A 20471-nucleotide genomic window follows, 5' to 3' on the forward strand; every position below is an offset into this window, starting at 1 on the left:
TATTACTTTCACATTTAAAATATAATGTAAGCTATTTCAAATTTTTTTACCATATGGTAATTTAATAAAACGATATTGTTTTCTAGACCATAGACTTAAATTTGTTTATACTATTCTGTTTGTTCTATGGTCTTCAACCCCACCATAGCGAAGCGGATGTACCTTTTGTTACATTGGTAACAGTGTTATTGAAGCTTTCATCGAAGGCGAAGATAGTTGGTCGTCAAAGCTAACCTTCATTTTTTGCTGTACTCGCTTACACGTTTTTATATTTTGTGACGAAGTAATTAATATAAGCCCAAAAGTAAGTTATGTTTTTGTTTATTTACTTTACTTGATATTATATTTAATACTTTTTGATATATTAGGGGTTTATAAACTGAACTAATGTTTTTGCGTCCGTAAGCGGCGTTTTGCCTCGTGGGTACAGAAAATATATTTAGGATCAAATAATGTTTCAACATAAGAAATATATATTTAGTTTATTGTGTAGTGTTGTGTGTAGAGGTTTTTTTATATAGAAAAGTTTAAAATAATTTTTATATTAATTTTACTTAGGTGTTTCTGATTTACTTTAAGATATTCCATATTTCAATAGACCCGAATGCATTGTCTTTCTTATTTTCAGAAATGACTGACGTTGCACCAAAAACTCCTAATAAAAGGAAAAGTCAAGGTGGTAAGTCCGAGTCTCCGAAAAAAATTAAATTAGAAAATGGACAGACACCATCTCAAAAATTTGGATCAGCTAAGAAACAAAAGGGACAGACACCAAAAGTGCAACATCCCAATAATACACCTAAGTCTTCTCCAAAACCACAAAAGTTTAAGAATACGCCTAAAATTGAAAAAAATGAGGATACACCCAAACAGATGAAGAAACAACAAAAACAAGATACACCTATGCCCCAAAAGGCTAAACAATCACCAAAACAGATCAAAAATAAGCAGTCTCAGCCTCAAAACCAAGTTATTGTTGAACAAATACAGATAAATCAGCAAAAGATTAAAACTGAAGTAGTTACTGATAAAATCAAAAAACAAAAGAAAGGTGAACAGTCCAAGGTAGCTCCGTTTAAGGGTACATCACAAATAGAGCAGCCAAAAAAGAAATTCAACAAGAAATCTATAAAACCTGAAGATAAATCAGATTCTCCTAACAAAAAATCAATGAAAACAGCAGACAAATCAGGTTCTCCCAAAAAAAGAAAATCTATGTTCTATAGTATTAAACAAAAAATGCATTCAACGGATGCTAATGATAAACAAGAAGCTATTAAAATCATAGAAAATAAGCTTAAAACTATGGAGGGAAGAGAAAATCTTTCTAAATCAGCAATGCGTAAAATAAAGGTGTTGAAGAAATTTAAAAGGATAGCACAAGGTGATTCTGTGAAACCAGAACAATCAGAAACGAAGAATGCTCATCCTAAATCAGAAGCAACAAAAAGAAGGGAAAGGAAAAAGAACGCTAAAACAGCTACAGAAGCAAACGTTAAAGCTAAATCAGAACCTGTAGTATCTAAAAAGAAACCACTAGTCCTTAAACCTGAACCTATGGATGATGATGATGACGACGACAGTGAAGAAGAAGTGCTTGTAAATAAGAAAATGAAAGCTGAAAATAAAGGTAATGAAAGTGAAGAAGAAAGTGGCGATGAAGCAGAAAGTGATGATGAAGATGATGGTGAAAATGATGAAGAAAGTGGAGAAGAAGATGAGGATGACAAAGAAAGTGGAGACGAAGGGGAAGAGGAAACTGATGATAGTGAAGATGATTCTGATTAATTTTTATCAGATATACTTATTATATAAGTAAAATCAAAATAAAATGTATTTGCCATTAATTGATTTGGCTTATATTATATGTTTTTATGTGAATTACATTTTTTTGATAGGTTATTTATTGTTTCATTTCCAATATTGACCATTTCCACATAATGCTCAATGATTATTTGGTTTTGGGAAAATTATCTTTAAGAAAATATATTCATTTTGTAGTTTTATAGTCATTTTAATTTGATTTAATTCAAGTTCAGGGTGTATACGCAGGGTTGTGACTTTTATTATTTTCATTTTTTTGGGAGTAACAGCATATTCAATGTTTCAGATATGAGTAATTCGAAAGCAAAAAACCTTCAAAAGACGAAAAATTTTGGAAATTCTACAAAAAAGCGTAGAAATTTTGGCTCTATCAAAAAGAACAAGCAAAATAGTTCAAAGAAAAGGATAAATGCCCAAAAAAAATTCAAAAAAGCCAAAGAAACATTGTTAAGTGATGTAAAATTAAATATGGAAACAGGAAAAACTGATCAACAACCACAGACAGTTGATAGTCAACAAGTAGAGGTGAAAAAGCCAAAAAAAGATCAGTTTTTTCTCTTGAAACAAAAAATTAACTCCTCAAATGATGGGGATAAACAAGAGGCTATTGAATTAATTGAAAAAGGTCTGAAGGCTATCGAAAGTAGAAAGGAATTAACTAAAACGGCGAAAAGGAAAATGAGACAGTTAAAAAAAATTAAAAAATCCGCCGAAGGAGAAGTGACACCAGTTCCCTCAAAGAACATCAACGCCAAATCAAAATCGACTAAACGACGAGAAAGAAGAATTGCAGCTGCAAAACAAAAAGCCGAGAATGAAATCAAAACAGAAACCTGTAATGAAATGGAAAAAAAATAAACTTTATTTTTTTATGTAATTAATTCAGGATTAAACTTTAAATAAAATAAAACATTAAATGGCACATTTTATTTAGGGACTTAATTTATCACTTTAAAAGGGTGTTGTACTATCCAGTGTTAAGTGTCTCTAAAAAGGATAGCTCCTATGAGGAAAATCAAGCTTTAGGACAGTAAAATTTACCCCAAAATATGTTTTAATTAATAAAATACCAAATAACTTTGATTTGATAAAAAAGACCAGTAACGAATAGATATTTACTCACCTCAAATCTTATGCGATTCTTCAAGACTACAGAGAACCCTCTTTAACACGATTTTGTTAACCACTAGCATTCTATTCCTTTTATATAACTCGAAACCGGTCGAAAATAACATTTTTAAAGTTTTTATTAAAATATGAAATCTCCTGACTGATTTTGATTTAAAAATGCCCGATCAAATGTAAAAAATTTCTCATCATTCGCCAATATAAAAAAACCGATTGTGAACTTGTTGTTTTGGTTATCTACCTCCCAGGAAAATGACAAAAAATTGTGAAGAACAACAACAAACAATTTACAAATAAAAGGAAAAATCATAATTGGGATTCGTGTTTCGGCTTTCGAGAAGGTAACACGTGCGTAAGAAAATGAAGTATATTAAGTGCAACCAAGTGCCATTTTAGAAGGATAATTGGTAAGTGAGCTTATACTAATATAAACCTTTGTATAAAACAACCTTCATTCCTGGAAACTTTTCTTTTCTATCTTAAAAATTTTTGTTCTTTTTTTAAATATATTTAACAGATTTGAATGAATGCAGAAGAAATTGATATCGATTGTCAAGAACCGGCAGGTTCGAAAAAAGACAAACAAAATATAAAAACTAGTGATAAATACTCGTATTTAGACAAAGCACCGTTCGAAGTTTATATTGAGGCAGGTTCGGAAAATAAAAATATTGGAAACTATAATTATCTCGCAATTGCTAGAGCAATCTTTGATTAAAAAATAAATAAAAAAGGAAAAACTGGATCAGTGTAGAATTTTCAAAATACCGATGCTAATGCTAATGAATTTTTGATAAATCAAGATGTCAGGAATAAAGGGTAAAAAGTAAAGAAAAAACATTTCATGTGAAGGAATAGTCAAATACATAGACACATCAATTTCGGATGAAATATTAAATAAATATTCACAAGTAAATGATGGGGCTATAAAAGTTTTAGAAGCAAAGCGATTTCCAAGGAAAAAGAAATTCATAGACCGGGTAGATTTAAGGGCGGAAACAACAAATAATTCGAAGGATGGTGACGAAGAAACTAATAAGATAGAATTAGTGCCAACAGAGACTATAAGATATACGTTTTCGGGAACAACCCTGCCGACAAGTGTCTAGATATGCGGAATAGAGCACAGAGTACTACCATACATTATGCCAATTTTACAATTTACTATTTAAACTACGGACATATCAAAAAACACTGTAAAACCAAAAAGGAAAAAATGCTTGAATTGTGGTGAAACACACTTAGAGGAAGACAGAGCGGAATGCATAATGAAATGTAAACACCGCGCGAGTATGGATTGTCCAGAGAGAGAGAGACAACAACTTAAAAGAGAAGCGATGTCACTAGATAACATATCCTTTTACGAGGCAAATGATTTCCCAAAAGAAATCCAAAGAGAAATACACAAGAGGTATTTATGAGAAGATACAACGAATTCCCGGAACTGCCTGGCAATCCGACAAAACAAGACAACGGAATCACAATAAGCGAGAGAAGAAGCATATAATATAACAATCAAAACACTTCTAAAAGAAACACTTTCACACAAATAGTAAAAACCAAAAAAAGAAAACCCACTTCACCAGGTTACGATAAGGAAGCTCATCAAGGGGCCTTGATAACTCCCAATGGACAAATACCATATCATCAGTAAGAGACTAACCAACAACAATCACCAGCATCAACATACTACATACCACCCTCGATGATAGATAGTGAAGATAAAGCAGATACTAAAACATCAAGTGAAAACTCAGATATTTTACATGAAATTATGAATACGGCTAACAAACTTAATAAATACGATAGGGAATATACGTTCCAATTTATGGCAAGGCTACTGAACAAACCAGGAAACAGAATCTTCAACAATTAATTACAACCGAAGCACGAAAACCAATAAAGGAGATGATAAAAACCGAGACCAAGGTGGAAATCAAAACTTCAAAATAGTACAGTGGAACATTAGAAGAATCAGAGCAAATTATGATCAATTAAAATTTTTACTATATGAACTAAAACCACATGTCATTTTATTGAACGAAACATGGATGAACGACAACTATCTTTTTAACATAAAAAAGTATAGCATATACAGACAAGGCAGAACTGACGGATATGGGGGAATTAGCACCCTTCTTTAAAATGGTATAGACCATCATATCATATCATCAAAAAGCAATATTTCTAGAACTCTATAGGTAATAACAATTACGGTACCATCATTAAAAATTAATATAACTAACATATACAATCCAGCAGGACAAAAATTAAACTTGGAAGAATGTAATGAAATTGTATCTAATACAACAAATCAACACATAATCATGGGAGATTTTAATGCTCATGACAGCATGTGGGGATGCTAATGGCAAAATAATTAAAGAACTACTAGAACGCGAAAATTTAATAGCACTAAATGATGGCAAGTACACACTTATGGGGGAGCACAATCGCAACCCATCGGCACTAGATTTAACGTATTTAAAGTATTTGAAGACCCAGGTAATAGTGACCATTTCCCCACCATCTGTGAATTTTCTAATGGAATGAACTTTATGAAGGAGGTAATAGTAATAACAGATAAATTAACAGAAAAACAGGAAAATTTGGACTACAACGATTTTTATGACACCCTAAATGTAGCAGCAAACGAAACTATACCTATGAGTAAGATAAGAATGAACCAATCAAAATATGCAGCTTGATGGGACAAGGAATGCTTCGAACTAATCAAAAAACGTAGAGAAAACATCAACAAATTTATAAATTCACCTAACTTGGAAAATTACATTGAACTCAAAAGGATAAAAGCATAAGTAAAACTAAAATTAAAAAATAAAAAGAAACACCAACCAATAAAATTTGGAAAATAATCAAAGGCTTCAAAAATTATTCTCAGAACAATTACACTAATCTTCCGAACCATCAAATAGCAGAGAAAATTTTGGAAAGCCTAACTAATTGTAATATCAACCCAGAATTCAGTCTAGCAACTTGTAATGACAAGTTTGAACAGATAACATATAACGAATTCAACAACATAATTTCAAGAAAAAAAGACAAAGCAATTGGGAAAGATGGAATCGCCTACTCGATGATTAAAAATCTAGACAAAAACACAAAACAAACTAATTCCGATAGAATGGAAAGAAACCATCATACTACCATTTCTGAAACCTGGAAAAAATGCAGAAAACCACAACAGTTACTGACCTATTGCATTAACATCATGCGCAGGTAAAGTATTAGAGGGCATTATAAAAACAAGAATAGAATGGATAATCGAAAATCAAAAAATTCTCTGGAAATTCCAATTAGGATTTCGTAGAAACAAGGGATGCAATGAAGCTATATCATTATTAACACATTCTGTCTTAGAAGCATTCACCGAAAAAAAGCTCCGGCTAGCAGTATTCGTTGACTTAAAGGCAGTCTATGACAGTGTCGACCTACATATGCTATACAACGTAATGAGTGAAATTAAAATACCAATTAAGATAACAAACTTTATATTTAATTTATTCTGCAACAGAAATTTATATGTAAAAGATACAGAAGGGAATCTAATAGGACCAAAAAACAACAGTCAAGGCTTAACCCAAGGCTCACCCCTGAGCCCAGTCCTTTTCAACATCTACACCAAATCAGTACATGATATTAACAAAATATTCAGGATAATACAATACGCCGACGATATGGTAATTACATTGGAAGGAACGGATCGTCAAAAAATGATCAAAGAAATGAATAAATATCTGATTGAATTTCATCAGTGGACTAACAGGCATAACTTTCAAATATCCACTGACAAATGCGCGGCAATAATTTTCAGAAACAATAGAAGAAACTGGGCAACAAGTGAAAATATTAAAATAAACGGCAAGGAAATTGACTTCAAGGACAATATTAAATATTTAGAGGTAATAATGAACAAACACTTAAATTGGGGATCATACATTCAACACATTGAAAACAAAGTAAACAAGGGGTTAAACATAATGAGAGCTGTTTGTGGAACATACTGGGGAGCAGATCCAGTCACATACTACTATATAAAGGATTAATAAGATCTCTTCTAAATTATGCTTCTACTACACTTAAGCCAGGCAATAAAAAACACTTGATTAAACTAGATCAAAACCAATGTAAGGGACTGAGAATCATAACTGGAACCATGAAATCTACTCCAACTAATAGTCTTTTAGCAGAATGTGGAAAAATGGCGTTAGAATACCGTAGAAAATTATTAAGTACTAAATACTACTTGAAATTATACACAGAAGATCAAAATCCTTTAAAAGAATTAACTGACAAACTTTGGGAAAAGTGTAGAGAAAAAACAGGGTACTGGAAAAACAAAGAATGGCCGTACCTAATTCTTAATGTACCAACCGAAAGTTTTAAAAAAGATTAAGAAGACATTTGTATACATTTTAAAGAACAAATTAAAACAGAACACAACGAACACTGATAAAATTTTTTTGCAAACAAAGGAAAATGGTTTAATTCGATTCAACACGAGTTCCCGAAAACACCTTTCTTCTAAAAAATTCCATTTATAGATAGAAGGCATCTAACAATAATAAGCAAACTCAGAACTTAGAATTGGATGTGCTACTGATCCATACTGTATCTGTGGACAAACGGAAGATCTAAACCACATTTTTTTCGGATACTCCAGTAATCGAACCCCCAATTTTGATTTATATAACAAGCTAATTGAACTAAAAATACCTACACCAATTACGTTATCCAACATTTTAAACAGATGAAACTACAAAATTATAAATCTAATCATGAAATTTATCAAAATATAAAAAATTGAAATATAAACAAAAATAATAATTATAATACACATATACATTGAAAACTAAATATGAAAATAAGTCAAAAGAGAATCCTTCCTATTAAGACCTGGGTCCTATTTTTCCTAACCGAGGCAACATCCCAAATGTGTGAAATGCTCGGCCGGTGCCCCTGAGCGAGAAGAGTTTTAACTTTGTTGTGATTGTCTTTTTTTAACATGTCTAGCTCACAAGAAGAACAGAAGTTATTAAAAAAGAAACAGAAAAAGTATAAGCTTTGGTTTAAAATAAATCAAAGCGAAAACAAGTGCTGACCAAATACTGTTTAGGTGGAGGCCAAAATAGAGAAAAAAATCATAGTTGTTTGAATATTTTGGAAAATAACACTGCGATATTTGATCTTTTAATTGTATTGTGTTTCATCATTACAATAAAAGTGCTTCTTCATAATCTCTTCTTATATTCGACTTCTTTAATGTATCAACACGTCGGTTATAATTCTTATATTCATGTAATCACTAAAAATTTCACCTATACAGTTCTAGTCACAGTAAATGTAGTATTATGAATCACCGCTTAGAATTCTAACTGAACATATTACCTCAGTCTGGTCCTTCGAGCCGGATATGATCCAGTAACGTATGGGAGGCTATAAGGACCGATTCCAAGACTCCTATTATCCGTAACGGCGTTTTATAGACATATTTATTTCAGGAATAGGTGATTCGTTTTGAGAAAATGGTTTTGAAAAATGCGTTTTGGTTATTGAAGGGAACTAGAAACTTTATTATTGCTTCTTTTTATTAAAACAATGCCCCGATAATTATCATTTATTTTATAAATAAATCTTTGTACATTTTACTTTCGAATTGTACCTCTAGTGAATTGCTTTTATTTCTTAAAATAGTGATTGAAAACTTAGGCAATATTTTTTTAAGGAAAAAAATCATGTTACATGACAAAACAACATCCACTCTTTTAAGAAACAAAATTGAAATATTTACATCAAACAGGATAGAAAAAAAAACGAACAATGTAAACATATAATAAATTTATATATATCTATATATACACACACGTTTTCATTTTGGAAAAAAAACAAAAAAAATCTGATTCTGTATATCAATATTTTAATATTTCAGACGATAAAAAATAGAATGATGATGGTGAAATTCGTAAAAAACAAATTAAGAATCTAATTTTGAATGATTAATTTCATCCAACAACGTTATGTGGCCATGGGGGGCCAAGAACATATGGGAACGAAACCATAGGAACATACTGATACAAATTAACTTACCAGGTTTTCTTTAAGGTATACACTAAATAACGGAACATTCTGAAGAAATGTACATTGACAGATGAAATAAGTACGACATGTACAGGTAACTCAAATTTTTGTGATTTTACCCCCAGAAAAGTTAGAAAGATCGTCAAGGTATACCTCTTTGCCTTCATTCATGGTACTTTTTAGAAATGGAATAAATGAAAATAGTCTACATTAAATGACCGATTATTCTAAAGAATTGTACATTGATAGATAAAATATGTACGACATATGTAAGAAACTCAACTTTCCATAAATTTAACCCCATGAATGTTTATAAAGATTGCCTTCGCTCATGGTATTTTCCATAAATTGAACTGATCGAGTATGAAGCTGAAAATCGTCAACAGTAACTGCCAATTAATCTAAAGATTGGTGAAAAAAGTCAACATATGCAACTATCTTCCAGAAACAACTAAAAATATTGTATAACAAAATATGTAGTACAAACTAAGACTATTGGAATATCAGTACCAACCTGGACTAACAGTATCCACGGATTTGATCTGAAAAATCTAAATCAGTAAACAACCTTGGTTTAAACATTATAGAGTAATACAACCACCATATGAGAGTAAACTTTTAATGTGATTTATTCAAATCCAAAAACTTCTTCCACAAAGATAGATGTAAACAAGATCTTAATTCAAAAAATTAATAATCGAATATATAAAAAAAAAACTTATTGTCAGAATGCAATCTGATCTAAATAAATTATAAACAAGCAAAAGGATAGAACGGATAGGCGGTGTAAAGAACTGCGGACAAAATCTAGACGAAACGTTTGAACATAAAAAATTGAGAACTTAGTACAAACAACAAGTATATTTTTTATGATTCCTGTATTTGTTCTTACCGTCAGAAATATTTAAATAATAATCAATCCTTATAGTAAAAAAAACACAAAACTCAACAGTTCGACTATGCTATAAAATAAACTACTTATATCAAAACCCACCCCTGAAATTTCCTCGGAAATTGTTACCTCCTCTTTGAAAAAATCCTCTGTTGCCCCTGTTATTCCCTCCTCGATTACCCCAATGTCCTCTGAAGTTACCTCTGAAATTTTCTTGGTGAAAATTCTGTCCTTGGCCGCCTCGACCTCGTCCTAGATAACATAAACAAATAGAAAAACGTTCATGATGAAGAAACTGAAAAATTTACCTCTTTTAATGAAGAATCCTCTATTTCCTCTACCTCGAAATCCGGGACTACCTCCAGGATGTATCATAGGATGACCCATCCAATGAAGCTGTTGAGGATCCATATCTGACGGAAACGTTTCGTCTGACCAATTATTCTCATCGGTATTTCCTTGACTATTTACGGACATAAGATCTAATTCCTCGTCGCGTATCCACGGATTCGGATGCGGTACAAGTCCCGATTGACCCATCATCATAGGAGGCGGTTGTAAAGGCGGTGGCGGAGGTAACGACGAATTCATTGGTGGCGGCATTAACGGAGGACCTACCAATTCATTGAAATTCATCATGGGAGGAGGCGGTAAAAGCATAGACGTATTTAGAGATTCTAAAAAAATAATTATATTTATATTTAAATTCGCGTATTCAGCTTAAATCTACCTTCTAAATTTTCCATGTTTCCAAAATCGCCGCTTACATCGGTATTGAGATCATCGAGGAAATTATTAGTATCAACGTCATCGAGAAGCTCCGGTAAAGGTGGAGGCGGTTCCAACAAGAACGACTGATCATCACTTTTTGTACCGTCAATGATCACCTACAAAATAATAACACGATATAATGAAGCACGAATATACAAAAACAATAAAGAAAAATTGAAGAGGAGCTGAACAGAAGAAATGAATATAGCAGGGAAACAACGAGGAATAAGATAACAGGAATTAAGAAGAAAGACCCGGGATAGGAAAGAATGGAAACAGCTGTGGGAAAGGAAGTCCACGTAATGACTCATCTCCAACAATTTTTACAACTGAAAAGGTAGGAAGGTATCAGGATAGAGGTAAGGATAAATAATTAGAAGGTGATAACAGTTAATCACAAAGTCTCTAAATAACAATAATAACTAAAAATGTGTCTAGAAGTAGGTAGGAAACGATTGTAATTAAAAAAGTGTCCAGAAGTTATTATGGCCATAAAAAAGTGTCTAGAAAGTGATTGTGGTCATAAAAAATGTCTAGAAAGAAATTTTGGCCATAAAAATATGTCTAAGAGTGATTGTGGACATTAAAAATGTATCTAGGAAACTAATAATTAATTGTGAAATTAGTTATCAAAAAGTATCTAAAAAATTATACTAATTCATAAAAACATATCTAGAAATAAATAAGATACAATAATAATTAGAAAAATGTTAATAAAGTGATTGTGGTCACAAAAACTGACTAGAAAGTGATATTAATCATAAAAAAGTGTCAAAAAAGTCATTGTAACCATAAAAAGTTTTTAGAAAGTGATTGTAGCTATAGAAAATGTCAATAAAGCGATTGTGGACATAAAAAAGTGTCTATAAAGTGATTGTGGTGATAAAAGGTGTCTAAAAAGGTATTGTAATCATAAAAACTTTCTAGAAAGTGATTGTAGCTTTGTGGAAAGTGTCTACAAAGTGATTCTAGAAAGTTTTTATGATAGTAGTGATAGTAGCCACATAAGTGTCTAGAAAGTGATATTGGTCATAAGAAAGTGTCCAGGAAATGATAGTGGTCATAACAAAGTGCCTAGAAAATGATAGTGGCCACAAAAAAGTGTCTAGAAAGTGATATTGGTCAAAAAATGTCTAAGACGTGATTGTGGCCATAAAAAGTGTCTAGAAAACGAAAATAATGTTAGTGGTTATTAAAAAACTATCTAAAAAATAATATTAAAAAAAAATAAATAAAAAAATAGTTAGAAGGTGATTGGGGATAAATAAAATATATTTCACCTTCAAGTTGTCGTGTTTGTGCCTGCCTTCGTCGTCGCTCATATCCATATCGACATTCTCTGGTGAGGAAACTTGCGGCGGCGAAATCGATTTTTCGACGGGTAAAAGAGTCGGCGGTTCGTGATGATCTTGAAATTTCGTAGGTGGCGGAGGCGGCGGTGGAAGTTTTAACTGATCCAAATTGAAACCTAACCTATAATCTTGATCCCTATTTCTATGAGATTGAACCATCGGTGGGGGTATCCTATAATCCTATTAAAAATATTCATAAATGATTCAAATTAGTTTCAGTGTCAGCTTAATCCAAAGCTCTCAATTTTCATTCTTGCAATCAGAGTAGTCTTATTAGCTTGTTAATATCGCACAAAACCGTTTACAAACAATATAATGTAACGAATTGTTTGACTAGAGTTTGTGCTAAAAAAGGGTAAAATGGTACGTAACCTACCTGGTCTGTTTGATTCCACACATCATCCGGTAGAGAAGTTTGGGAATTCGATTGACCAGGTGATCCCGTCAGACTTATAAGATTTCGATGATCCACATCTTTAGTTCCAAGACTACCCATAGAATCTTCTGGAAAGTAAATATAGGATTTTAAAAGTTTGGAAAGAAAAATATGTCTGATTTTTATTTTTGTGCAGTTTTAGTAGTGGTTTCGAAAGTATTGCATTCTTTTTAAACTTGATAACAATGTTGATTCCTGAGTTTTTGTCTGTTCACATTCGCTTTAGTCACCAGATTTAGCTCCACGATAATTCTATCTAAAAGATAAAACGTTTTGACACCATTCCTGTCAGAACCGATGACAATCATTCCAGATATGCTTTATCAATTCCATTTGATATGATATGATAAATTCGTCATGATAACTTACCCAGTTCGTTAGTTATTCCAGGAAGAACTCTATGATCTACATCTAGCACGCCACGTGGTATTATAGCATCGTGGTACTCGATAGGATTATTGTAACCTTCTTTTTCGAACATCGGAGGACTTTCTGGTGTATCTAATAAAAGATATAAGGATCTTACATTTCTCAACTTCTTTTTTTTCAAGTGTCTAATAATTAACTGAAATAATTCATTTAAATAAACTGAATAGAAGAGTTAAAGTCTGTATAGGATTTTGATGAAGTTTGGTGTAAGGAGTTGAAGTACAAAATGGAAGATGTACTTGCATCATATACAGTTCTTCGACATCTTAGAATCTCACAAAGTCACTTCAGAATTAAACAATTGAAAGCCTATTTTGGTCTTGAGAATGCCACTGGGCAGTGTTTCGAGACCTCTTGTAGATAAATAGTACATGAATAAATTAGAAAATGAAACTTTAAGCTACCTGTGTAGACAACTGTAGGGACTTCACCAATAGAGCTCAACAATACATATTTATATGCTTAGATACTTAGATTAACATCGATCTACATTGATCGTCAAACCAATCCTTTCTTGTGCTTCTTTTTGCCTGACCTACACATTCTTGCAGGGTTTTTATCAGTGTGGATTTTATTTGTTTTCATTCCTCTATATCTGGATTTTTATTCAGCTTTGTTGTTACTGGGTTTTCTTTATCCCTTCCTATTACTTCACTTTTCAGTTTTTTTATATTAAACTTATTCATAACCTTTAATCCATTACTTCCAGTTTCTCATCCATGTATTCTTTTCCCAATTCTGACTTTTTTTTTCGCATCACATTTTCTTTTATTACTATACATTCTTGGACGGTTTCTATCCGTGGTGATTTTATTTGTTTTTATTCCTCTATTTCTTGCTTTTTACTTTGCTTTTAGTTTGCTCCTATTAAATTTATTCATAACCTTAATTTTTGGTTTTTTGATGTTTGGTACCTTCTGGTTTATTTTAGTTGTAACCAGAACACGATCCGAGTCTGCACCAGCCTCCTTGAAACCATAATAAGCACATGGTCTGTTTTTTATTTCCTTATGGTTCCTGCTTTTGATATCCATTTTGTTTTCATAGTCCAAACTAATGACCATCTTTCCATTTTCATTGCTAACCTGGTGTTTACTTTTTCTCCCTGTTACGTACTTGAATTTTTCTTATTTGCCTACCTTTGTATTCATGTATTATTTTAATATTAAAGGATGCTGTAACTAAAGAGTTTGTCATTGGAAGTAACTGCACAACTAACACTGGAGGCTGTTTTAATTTTTTTTGTGGAATTATAATAAATACTCTCTTTGTAAGTTTGTAGTTTCCATCAAATTATGGAATTTTTTTAAAATTAAAAACACTAATACCCCCATAATTAATTTTAACCAAAAAATAATTCACACAATTCACAGGACCTTGAAAAAAGTGTACATAGAAGACTTTTAATTATATATACAGTGTGTGTTCATAAAGTAACTCAACATTTATTAATAGTTTTCAAAAATTCGATGAAGAAACTAAATAATTAGTCAACAGACCTGTATCTGGAACTGCCGGTATGCCATTCCAACTAGGATCTGGTTCCCATGTAGAAACTTCATCTTCGGGATTGTATTCTTCACTGGGAGGATAGGGGTTAGCGCCGATGGGTGGTTCGAATATATCTTCACCAAAATTTTCTTCAGTCGTGTAATTAACGTTTGTTGTGTCATATGAAGGAGTCGCATATGTATTACCTACAATGAAAAGTCAGTAAATAGTATAAAAATCGATTATTTATAATAAAAAACTTATTATAATCATTTTTATGTTTACCATATGAGTTCGAGTTTGTCGTGGTTGTACCATAGCTGCCTGAATTACCGAAAGTAACTTCAGATTTTGAAAAAGGTGGCATCGGAGGTGGCAATAAAGGTATATGGCTAGTATCGTAATTAAAAGACTGTTGAGTCGATGGTGTTTCGACTTGCACGGGAATAATTTGTGTTGCCTTCGTTACAGGAGACGTGAACTCGTTTTCCAAACTAGAATCGTTTGTACTATTAAAGTTGCTGACGTTACTAAAAAGACTACTGCTGAAATTCTGCAAAAAAATTTAATAAAAAATCAATAAATTTCGTTATAAATGGATAACGATGCTCGAACTTACTTCTAAGTTAAAAGTTTCTGATCCTATAAAACTTGAAAAGCCGTTGGTACTCAAAAAACTGCTGGACGCATCAGCACTGGTATTGGCAGTAGTCGTTTGAACTGGAGTGTAATATCCAGCATTAAATTGTAATTCTGCCTTTGGATTATACAATGCAGGAATAACTAAAATTAAAATATTTTAGTGAAAAAAATCTGCTCATAAACCACAAGTAGCCAGTATAAATGAATTTTTTTGTGCTTTCAAAAGATTTGTAATCACAATCTGATGTAAAGGGAAATTAATGTTATTAACAGAGTTTAATAGTTTGTATTAATACAGGGTTTGTCCGGAAAGTAATAGGACTGATTTTCTTCCGCCGCGATTGTACTTCAGAGCGTGCGGTAGAGGGCGTTCCTAGCTAACAAACGAGCGGCTGGTCAGTTGTCTCCGAGCACCTGGAGAGTCAGGACAGGCATTTTCGCGCGACGTGTTTCTGTGAGTTATGCAAGCCGAAAATGCAGTGTTCGTTACAGCAGAGGTACGCGATTAAATTCTGTGTGAAACTCGGTAAATCTGCGACAGAGACGTTTGATATGATCAAGCAGGCTTACCGAGATGTTGCTTTAGCAAGAAGTGGTGTATTTCGGTGGCACCAGGCCTTTTTGGAGGGCCAGGAAGAGATCGCCGATGAAGACCGTGCTGGAAGACCTTCGACTTCGACAAACACCGACAATGTGACTCGTGTGCGCAAAGTTTTGAACACAGACCGTCGACTAAGTATTCGTTTGATTGCCCAGATGTTAAATTTTCCAAAATCTGTGGTTCATGACATTGTGACGGAGCATTTGAACATGCGCAAGGTGTGCGCGAAGATGGTCCCAAAAGTGCTCACTGACGACCTGACTAAGGCCGGCATTCCAACGCTTCCGCAGCCGCCCTACAGCCCAGATGTGGCCCCCCCGGACTTTTTTTTGTTTCCTCGCCTGAAAAGGCCGATGAAACGCAAGCATTTCGAGACGACAGGGGGGATCCAAGCAGCATGCACCGCGGCTGCCTATTCCGGAGAATGCCTTCCATGACGCCTTCAATGCTTGGAAATCGCGCTGGCAGCGCTGCATCGACGCAGAAGGAGCCTATTTTGAAAGTTTTTAAAGAATTGTAACGATTGGCTCAATAAATTTTTTAAAATCGACTCAGTCCTATTACTTTCCGGACAAACCCTGTAAAAATCTTTCAAATAACTGTAATGTAGGATTCTTACAATAAAAATTGTGAAAGTACGAATTACCTTCTTTCACATTCGATATTATTTCTTCTGTTGTTTCCTCAGGTAAATCTAAATCGGAATCTGGACTAGGAGATGGGGCATTGACATCTGGAGAAGGTATCGGACTAGTTAATGTTTCTTTATGTTCTTCCAATTTCCTCTGGAAGGTTTTGACTCTGGTACCAAACATTTTATACGCCTATAATCAAAAAATTTACATTCAAAGTCCTTTATAAATGTGCAAATAATAATGTGAGTTCAGTTTAGATCAGACAAAGAGCTGGATGAAATAAAAAAGTAATAAACTCACATTTGCTACTACTTTGACATCTTTTCTGTCGGCCTCCAGTTGTGACTCCGCTTGCTTCAATACACTAATTAGTGTTATCCTATTTTTTATTTCCAATTTCAACGCATTCATATATTCTTCCATATGTGTAATATACACTTCTATTTCTTTCTCTACATCATCCATGTGAGCACGATCTTAAATTAAAATGATTATTAACAAAGTTTTATTCTAAAGCTTCCAAGTGGTTTCATTGTAAATTACCTTTCAACGATGTTATAAGCCCGTCGTCTAATTGAATCTTGGGATTATGTTCTTTAAGTAGCTTCAATTTTGTGTCCGTATCTTTCTCCAGTTTAGCACAGTTCTTAATTTTATTTATCACATAGTTTGGCTAAAGTAGAATATCGATACAAAATTAAACTATGCATGTTTATGTTATAAATAAATTAGATATAGTATAAAAAAATAAGTCAGGAAAATTACTGCAATGATGAAGTAAAGCTGCCCCCTAGCAAACTTCCAAGGTCCCTGCAAGAACTTACTACCCCTAGTTTCTACTGGTATCGTAGCTCCAGCCAGTGTAAAAAAAGGAGAAGACCAAAGCTGCTGAGAGCTCAGTGCTTAATGGTTCCTGATCCTAGGGTTGCCTCGACCTCCCATCCTACTCCACCTAATGCTTTCAACGCGGAAGTCCGGGTAAAACCTGTTAAGAGGCCAAGAGCCCCTAGTTCCATGCCTATCAAACAAAGAATTGGATCCAAAAGCTGTAGTATTGGATCTGTTATAGTAGATGATAATTCATCGAGTGTCTAATCGGTTTTTCAAACGACTTCGCCCTTTGGTTATTTCAAGTGGGGCCTATGTGCTTAACAACCCTTGGCTGTCCACTATTTTACCATGAAGTAAAAGTCTTTCACAAGGAAAGGAAAAACCAATTAGGCAATAGAAAAGCTCTATTGCATTTTATATTGGTATATTGTAATTAAGTTGGTTAAAGATTTGATATGTACCTCAAAATTTTTTCCTATACTGTAAACCATATACAATGAGAACTAACAAATTATGACATTCGCATTTTATGTCTAATGAGCCACTTCTCATCCAAATAAACAGAAAAGTGATAACAGATGAAAAAAATTTAGTTTTGTTATGAGAAAGCAACATAAACAAGATATTACCTTATGTTTAGCACATATCTTTGATAAGATAATAACAAAAAGAATGATCATGCAAAATAAAAAGCCACAATAATTATTTACATTTAATTGGTTTAAGATCTTGTGCTACCTTAGAATTTTCAACAATCGATTTTATTTTAAATGGTACCCTAGGACATTAAAATTCATGTTCCAACAGATTTTGGAGGGGAAAAACGATTTTCAGCATCACAGATCAAGGATATCTCCAACTTATTCATGATTTTTTACTACCAAAAACTTTTAACACGATTATCTCAATACTGCTTTTTTTGAGATAGTTGGATTCATAGCTCAGACAATTTTCAACCAATTGACTTGAAATTTTGATATATATTGGAAAATATATTATTTTTGAAAGTACATAGGATTTTTTCTTTATATTGCATAGTTCATTTGTTATTAACAATTATCTGACGATTTTTTAGGGAAGTTTTTCAAATTACAAGTGCGCCAATATATCCCAAAAATTCTATGTATTTCTATAGCAGTTAATATAGATAATCAAAAAAATTCATTGGCTCATGATGATTAAAAAAATTACAGACTGTTAGTATAAGGTAGACCTTAAACATTGCACAGCCGCTATTTTGAAATAAATTGCCTCAACAAAATTATTGGGAGCAGTCACTGATATGTACAATAAAATCACTCTTCTGTTATCTCGATTTATTTTGTACTCTGGAAAGAAATCGTCGAAAAGCCCATTTTTTGGCCTAATGCAATAAGTGAACAAACAAGTGTTACACTCCATTGTATTATATTTATTATCATATCTCTTTCTAATAAAGGGTATCAAATAAAACAACTCAATTGGCATTTGAAAAGGAAATCATTTCACGAAGACAATGGAGCATGACACTTGCTTGTTCACTTGTTCCTTTTTGTCTATCTTTTTCCACTCTGCATATAAATCGCTAACACAGAGTTTCTAAAAATGAATGAATGAATGAAACAGTCAAAGTTGAAATGGCATTTAACCACACAGCATTCTGAGTTCTCTAATAAACCAATTAACTTTTTTACTGATCAGAAAAATGAATTGATTGCTGCTCAAAACAAAATGAAAATTACACTCTTACCCAACCAGTCAAATGAAAACCTTACTGTGACATACGATTTCCAAATTAATAGCTGATGAAATGGAATCTTTATGGTGCTAAAGAAACATTAAAAATTGCCACTTTGAAAATTGTTGTAATTAATATTTATGCGGAATAAAGAAAAAATTTTTATTTTCGGCAAAACCATTATCAAAAGATAAATTTAAATAGAGATTAGATGAACATTTAGAAGAACTAGTTGCTCAAGTAAAAGAAATCAAGTTTCTTTCCTTGCAAATAGATCAAGCACATAAATCGATGATAATGCAAATCTAATGTGTTTCATAAAATAAATTGACAATGACACCATCTAAAAAAATTTTGTGAAAGGCAAACAAGGTGGGTCGTGAAAAAATTACAAATCTTGTACTGAGCCACCATAAAAAAATTTGGACATCGCTAATTTAATGTAAAAAAACTAGCGATATTTTTTAAACCAAAGTTTATAATATTAATAGCAATTGTTAAAAAGGAATTAAACTTAACAAAGAAGACATATTAGTTTGCAATACATCATTTTTGTATTAGTTTTTAGTTGGCTTACCTGAAATTCATGTGGCTCATCATTTTTAGGAGCACTAGGTAAAACACTAAGTAATCCACACAAATCTGATATGAACTCTTCATTATAAACACATCTTTGTTCCCAGATTTTAAATATCCTAAGTATTTTGTGTTTAACCTTTTCATCCCTTGAAAACATATGATACTCAGTGAAGCAATTCTCTTTTCAGTTTAATTATCATATAAAACAACTAAAACCTACCTAACCATTGTTGTTGCTTTTTGTAAAGCGATGCCCCAGCTTTCGACGAATTCCAAATTTCGTCTTTTGGAATATTGAACAACATCGTTGGCTAAATAAAAGAGAATAAGTCTTTGTTCAACTTTAACTCGTTTCAAAACGTTTAGCCAAGCATTGACAATTTTTTTGTGATGAGCTCTGTTTTGTAAACACCACTGACAACAATTATTAATAGCCTCTTGAGAATCCTTCAAAGTGGTCAGTTGCTTTTCAAATTGTAAGACGTTAAATTCGCCTTCTAATAATGTTTGAGTCCCCATTAGAAATACATTTATCTCGAAAGTTCAATGTTTCTCAAACATTCTACAAATGTTTTACTAATTATAATACCATAATGCTATTTGTATGGTATAGTTTTATTAATCTAAAGATCATATCAACTAATGTATCCTCAAAAACTACACGTTACACCAAATTGGTATGGACGCCGACTTTTCTGTTTACAGTGCTTCTGTCAGAACAATTTTGAGAATTTACTTATAAAAAACTGTTTATATCAGCATGTATTCACTCAAAAGTAGTTTGAATAATATTTGTATTTCTTTATAATAGCAATCAATTTTACAAAATTAGTTTTGCTGTCAAAATACAAATGCATCCATTTATCAAAATTTTTGCAGCTGATACACTGCTACCAATTTCTCTAGAAATCAACCAATAAGAAAATCTTAGAATATTCACTGTACTATGATTGGCTGAAAATTTTTAGATGACATTTGTATTTTTTATTATGTTTTACATGTGAAGCTACATTAAAGTAATGGAAATAGCGGAAGATTTTTAGC

At 32.5% G+C, this 20471-nt stretch overlaps 2 protein-coding genes across 2 annotated transcripts; one reads left to right on the top strand and one right to left on the bottom strand.

Annotated features, from left to right (window-relative positions):
- The first annotated feature begins 177 nt into the window (after positions 1–177).
- LOC130894022 (glutamic acid-rich protein-like) lies at positions 178–1902 on the top strand. Its single transcript, XM_057800536.1, has 2 exons — positions 178–304; positions 629–1902. The coding sequence occupies exon 2, from the start codon at positions 631–633 to the stop codon at positions 1786–1788; it is 1158 nt and encodes a 385-aa protein (XP_057656519.1). The 5' UTR covers positions 178–304; positions 629–630; the 3' UTR covers positions 1789–1902.
- Positions 1903–8527: 6625 nt separating this feature from the next.
- On the bottom strand, positions 8528–20436 carry LOC130893946 (regulation of nuclear pre-mRNA domain-containing protein 2). Its single transcript, XM_057800406.1, has 14 exons — positions 19648–20436; positions 19426–19573; positions 16844–16973; positions 16601–16776; positions 16312–16489; positions 15042–15205; positions 14708–14975; positions 14431–14628; positions 12872–13003; positions 12443–12570; positions 11995–12246; positions 10674–10830; positions 10252–10620; positions 8528–10195 (listed from the first exon to the last, which is right to left on the bottom strand). The coding sequence occupies exons 1-14, from the start codon at positions 19944–19946 to the stop codon at positions 10035–10037; spliced, it is 2760 nt and encodes a 919-aa protein (XP_057656389.1). The 5' UTR covers positions 19947–20436; the 3' UTR covers positions 8528–10034.
- Positions 20437–20471: the final 35 nt, after the last annotated feature.

This window comes from Diorhabda carinulata, chromosome 5, assembly GCF_026250575.1.
Source record: "Diorhabda carinulata isolate Delta chromosome 5, icDioCari1.1, whole genome shotgun sequence".
In the NCBI taxonomy this organism is placed as follows: Eukaryota; Metazoa; Arthropoda; class Insecta; order Coleoptera; family Chrysomelidae; genus Diorhabda; species Diorhabda carinulata.

Excerpts from the sequence above, each read along its gene's own strand:
- LOC130894022 (XM_057800536.1), top strand. The coding sequence starts at position 631 with ATGACTGACGTTGCACCAAAAACTCCTAATAAAAGGAAAAGTCAAGGT.
- LOC130893946 (XM_057800406.1), bottom strand. The coding sequence starts at position 19,946 with ATGGGGACTCAAACATTATTAGAAGGCGAATTTAACGTCTTACAATTT. Across the intron at positions 15,206-16,311 it reads AATATCGAATGTGAAAGAAG|TTATTCCTGCATTGTATAAT; the intron begins GTAATTCGTACT and ends TTTTAATTTTAG. Across the intron at positions 10,196-10,251 it reads AGGATTCTTCATTAAAAGAG|GACGAGGTCGAGGCGGCCAA; the intron begins GTAAATTTTTCA and ends TATGTTATCTAG.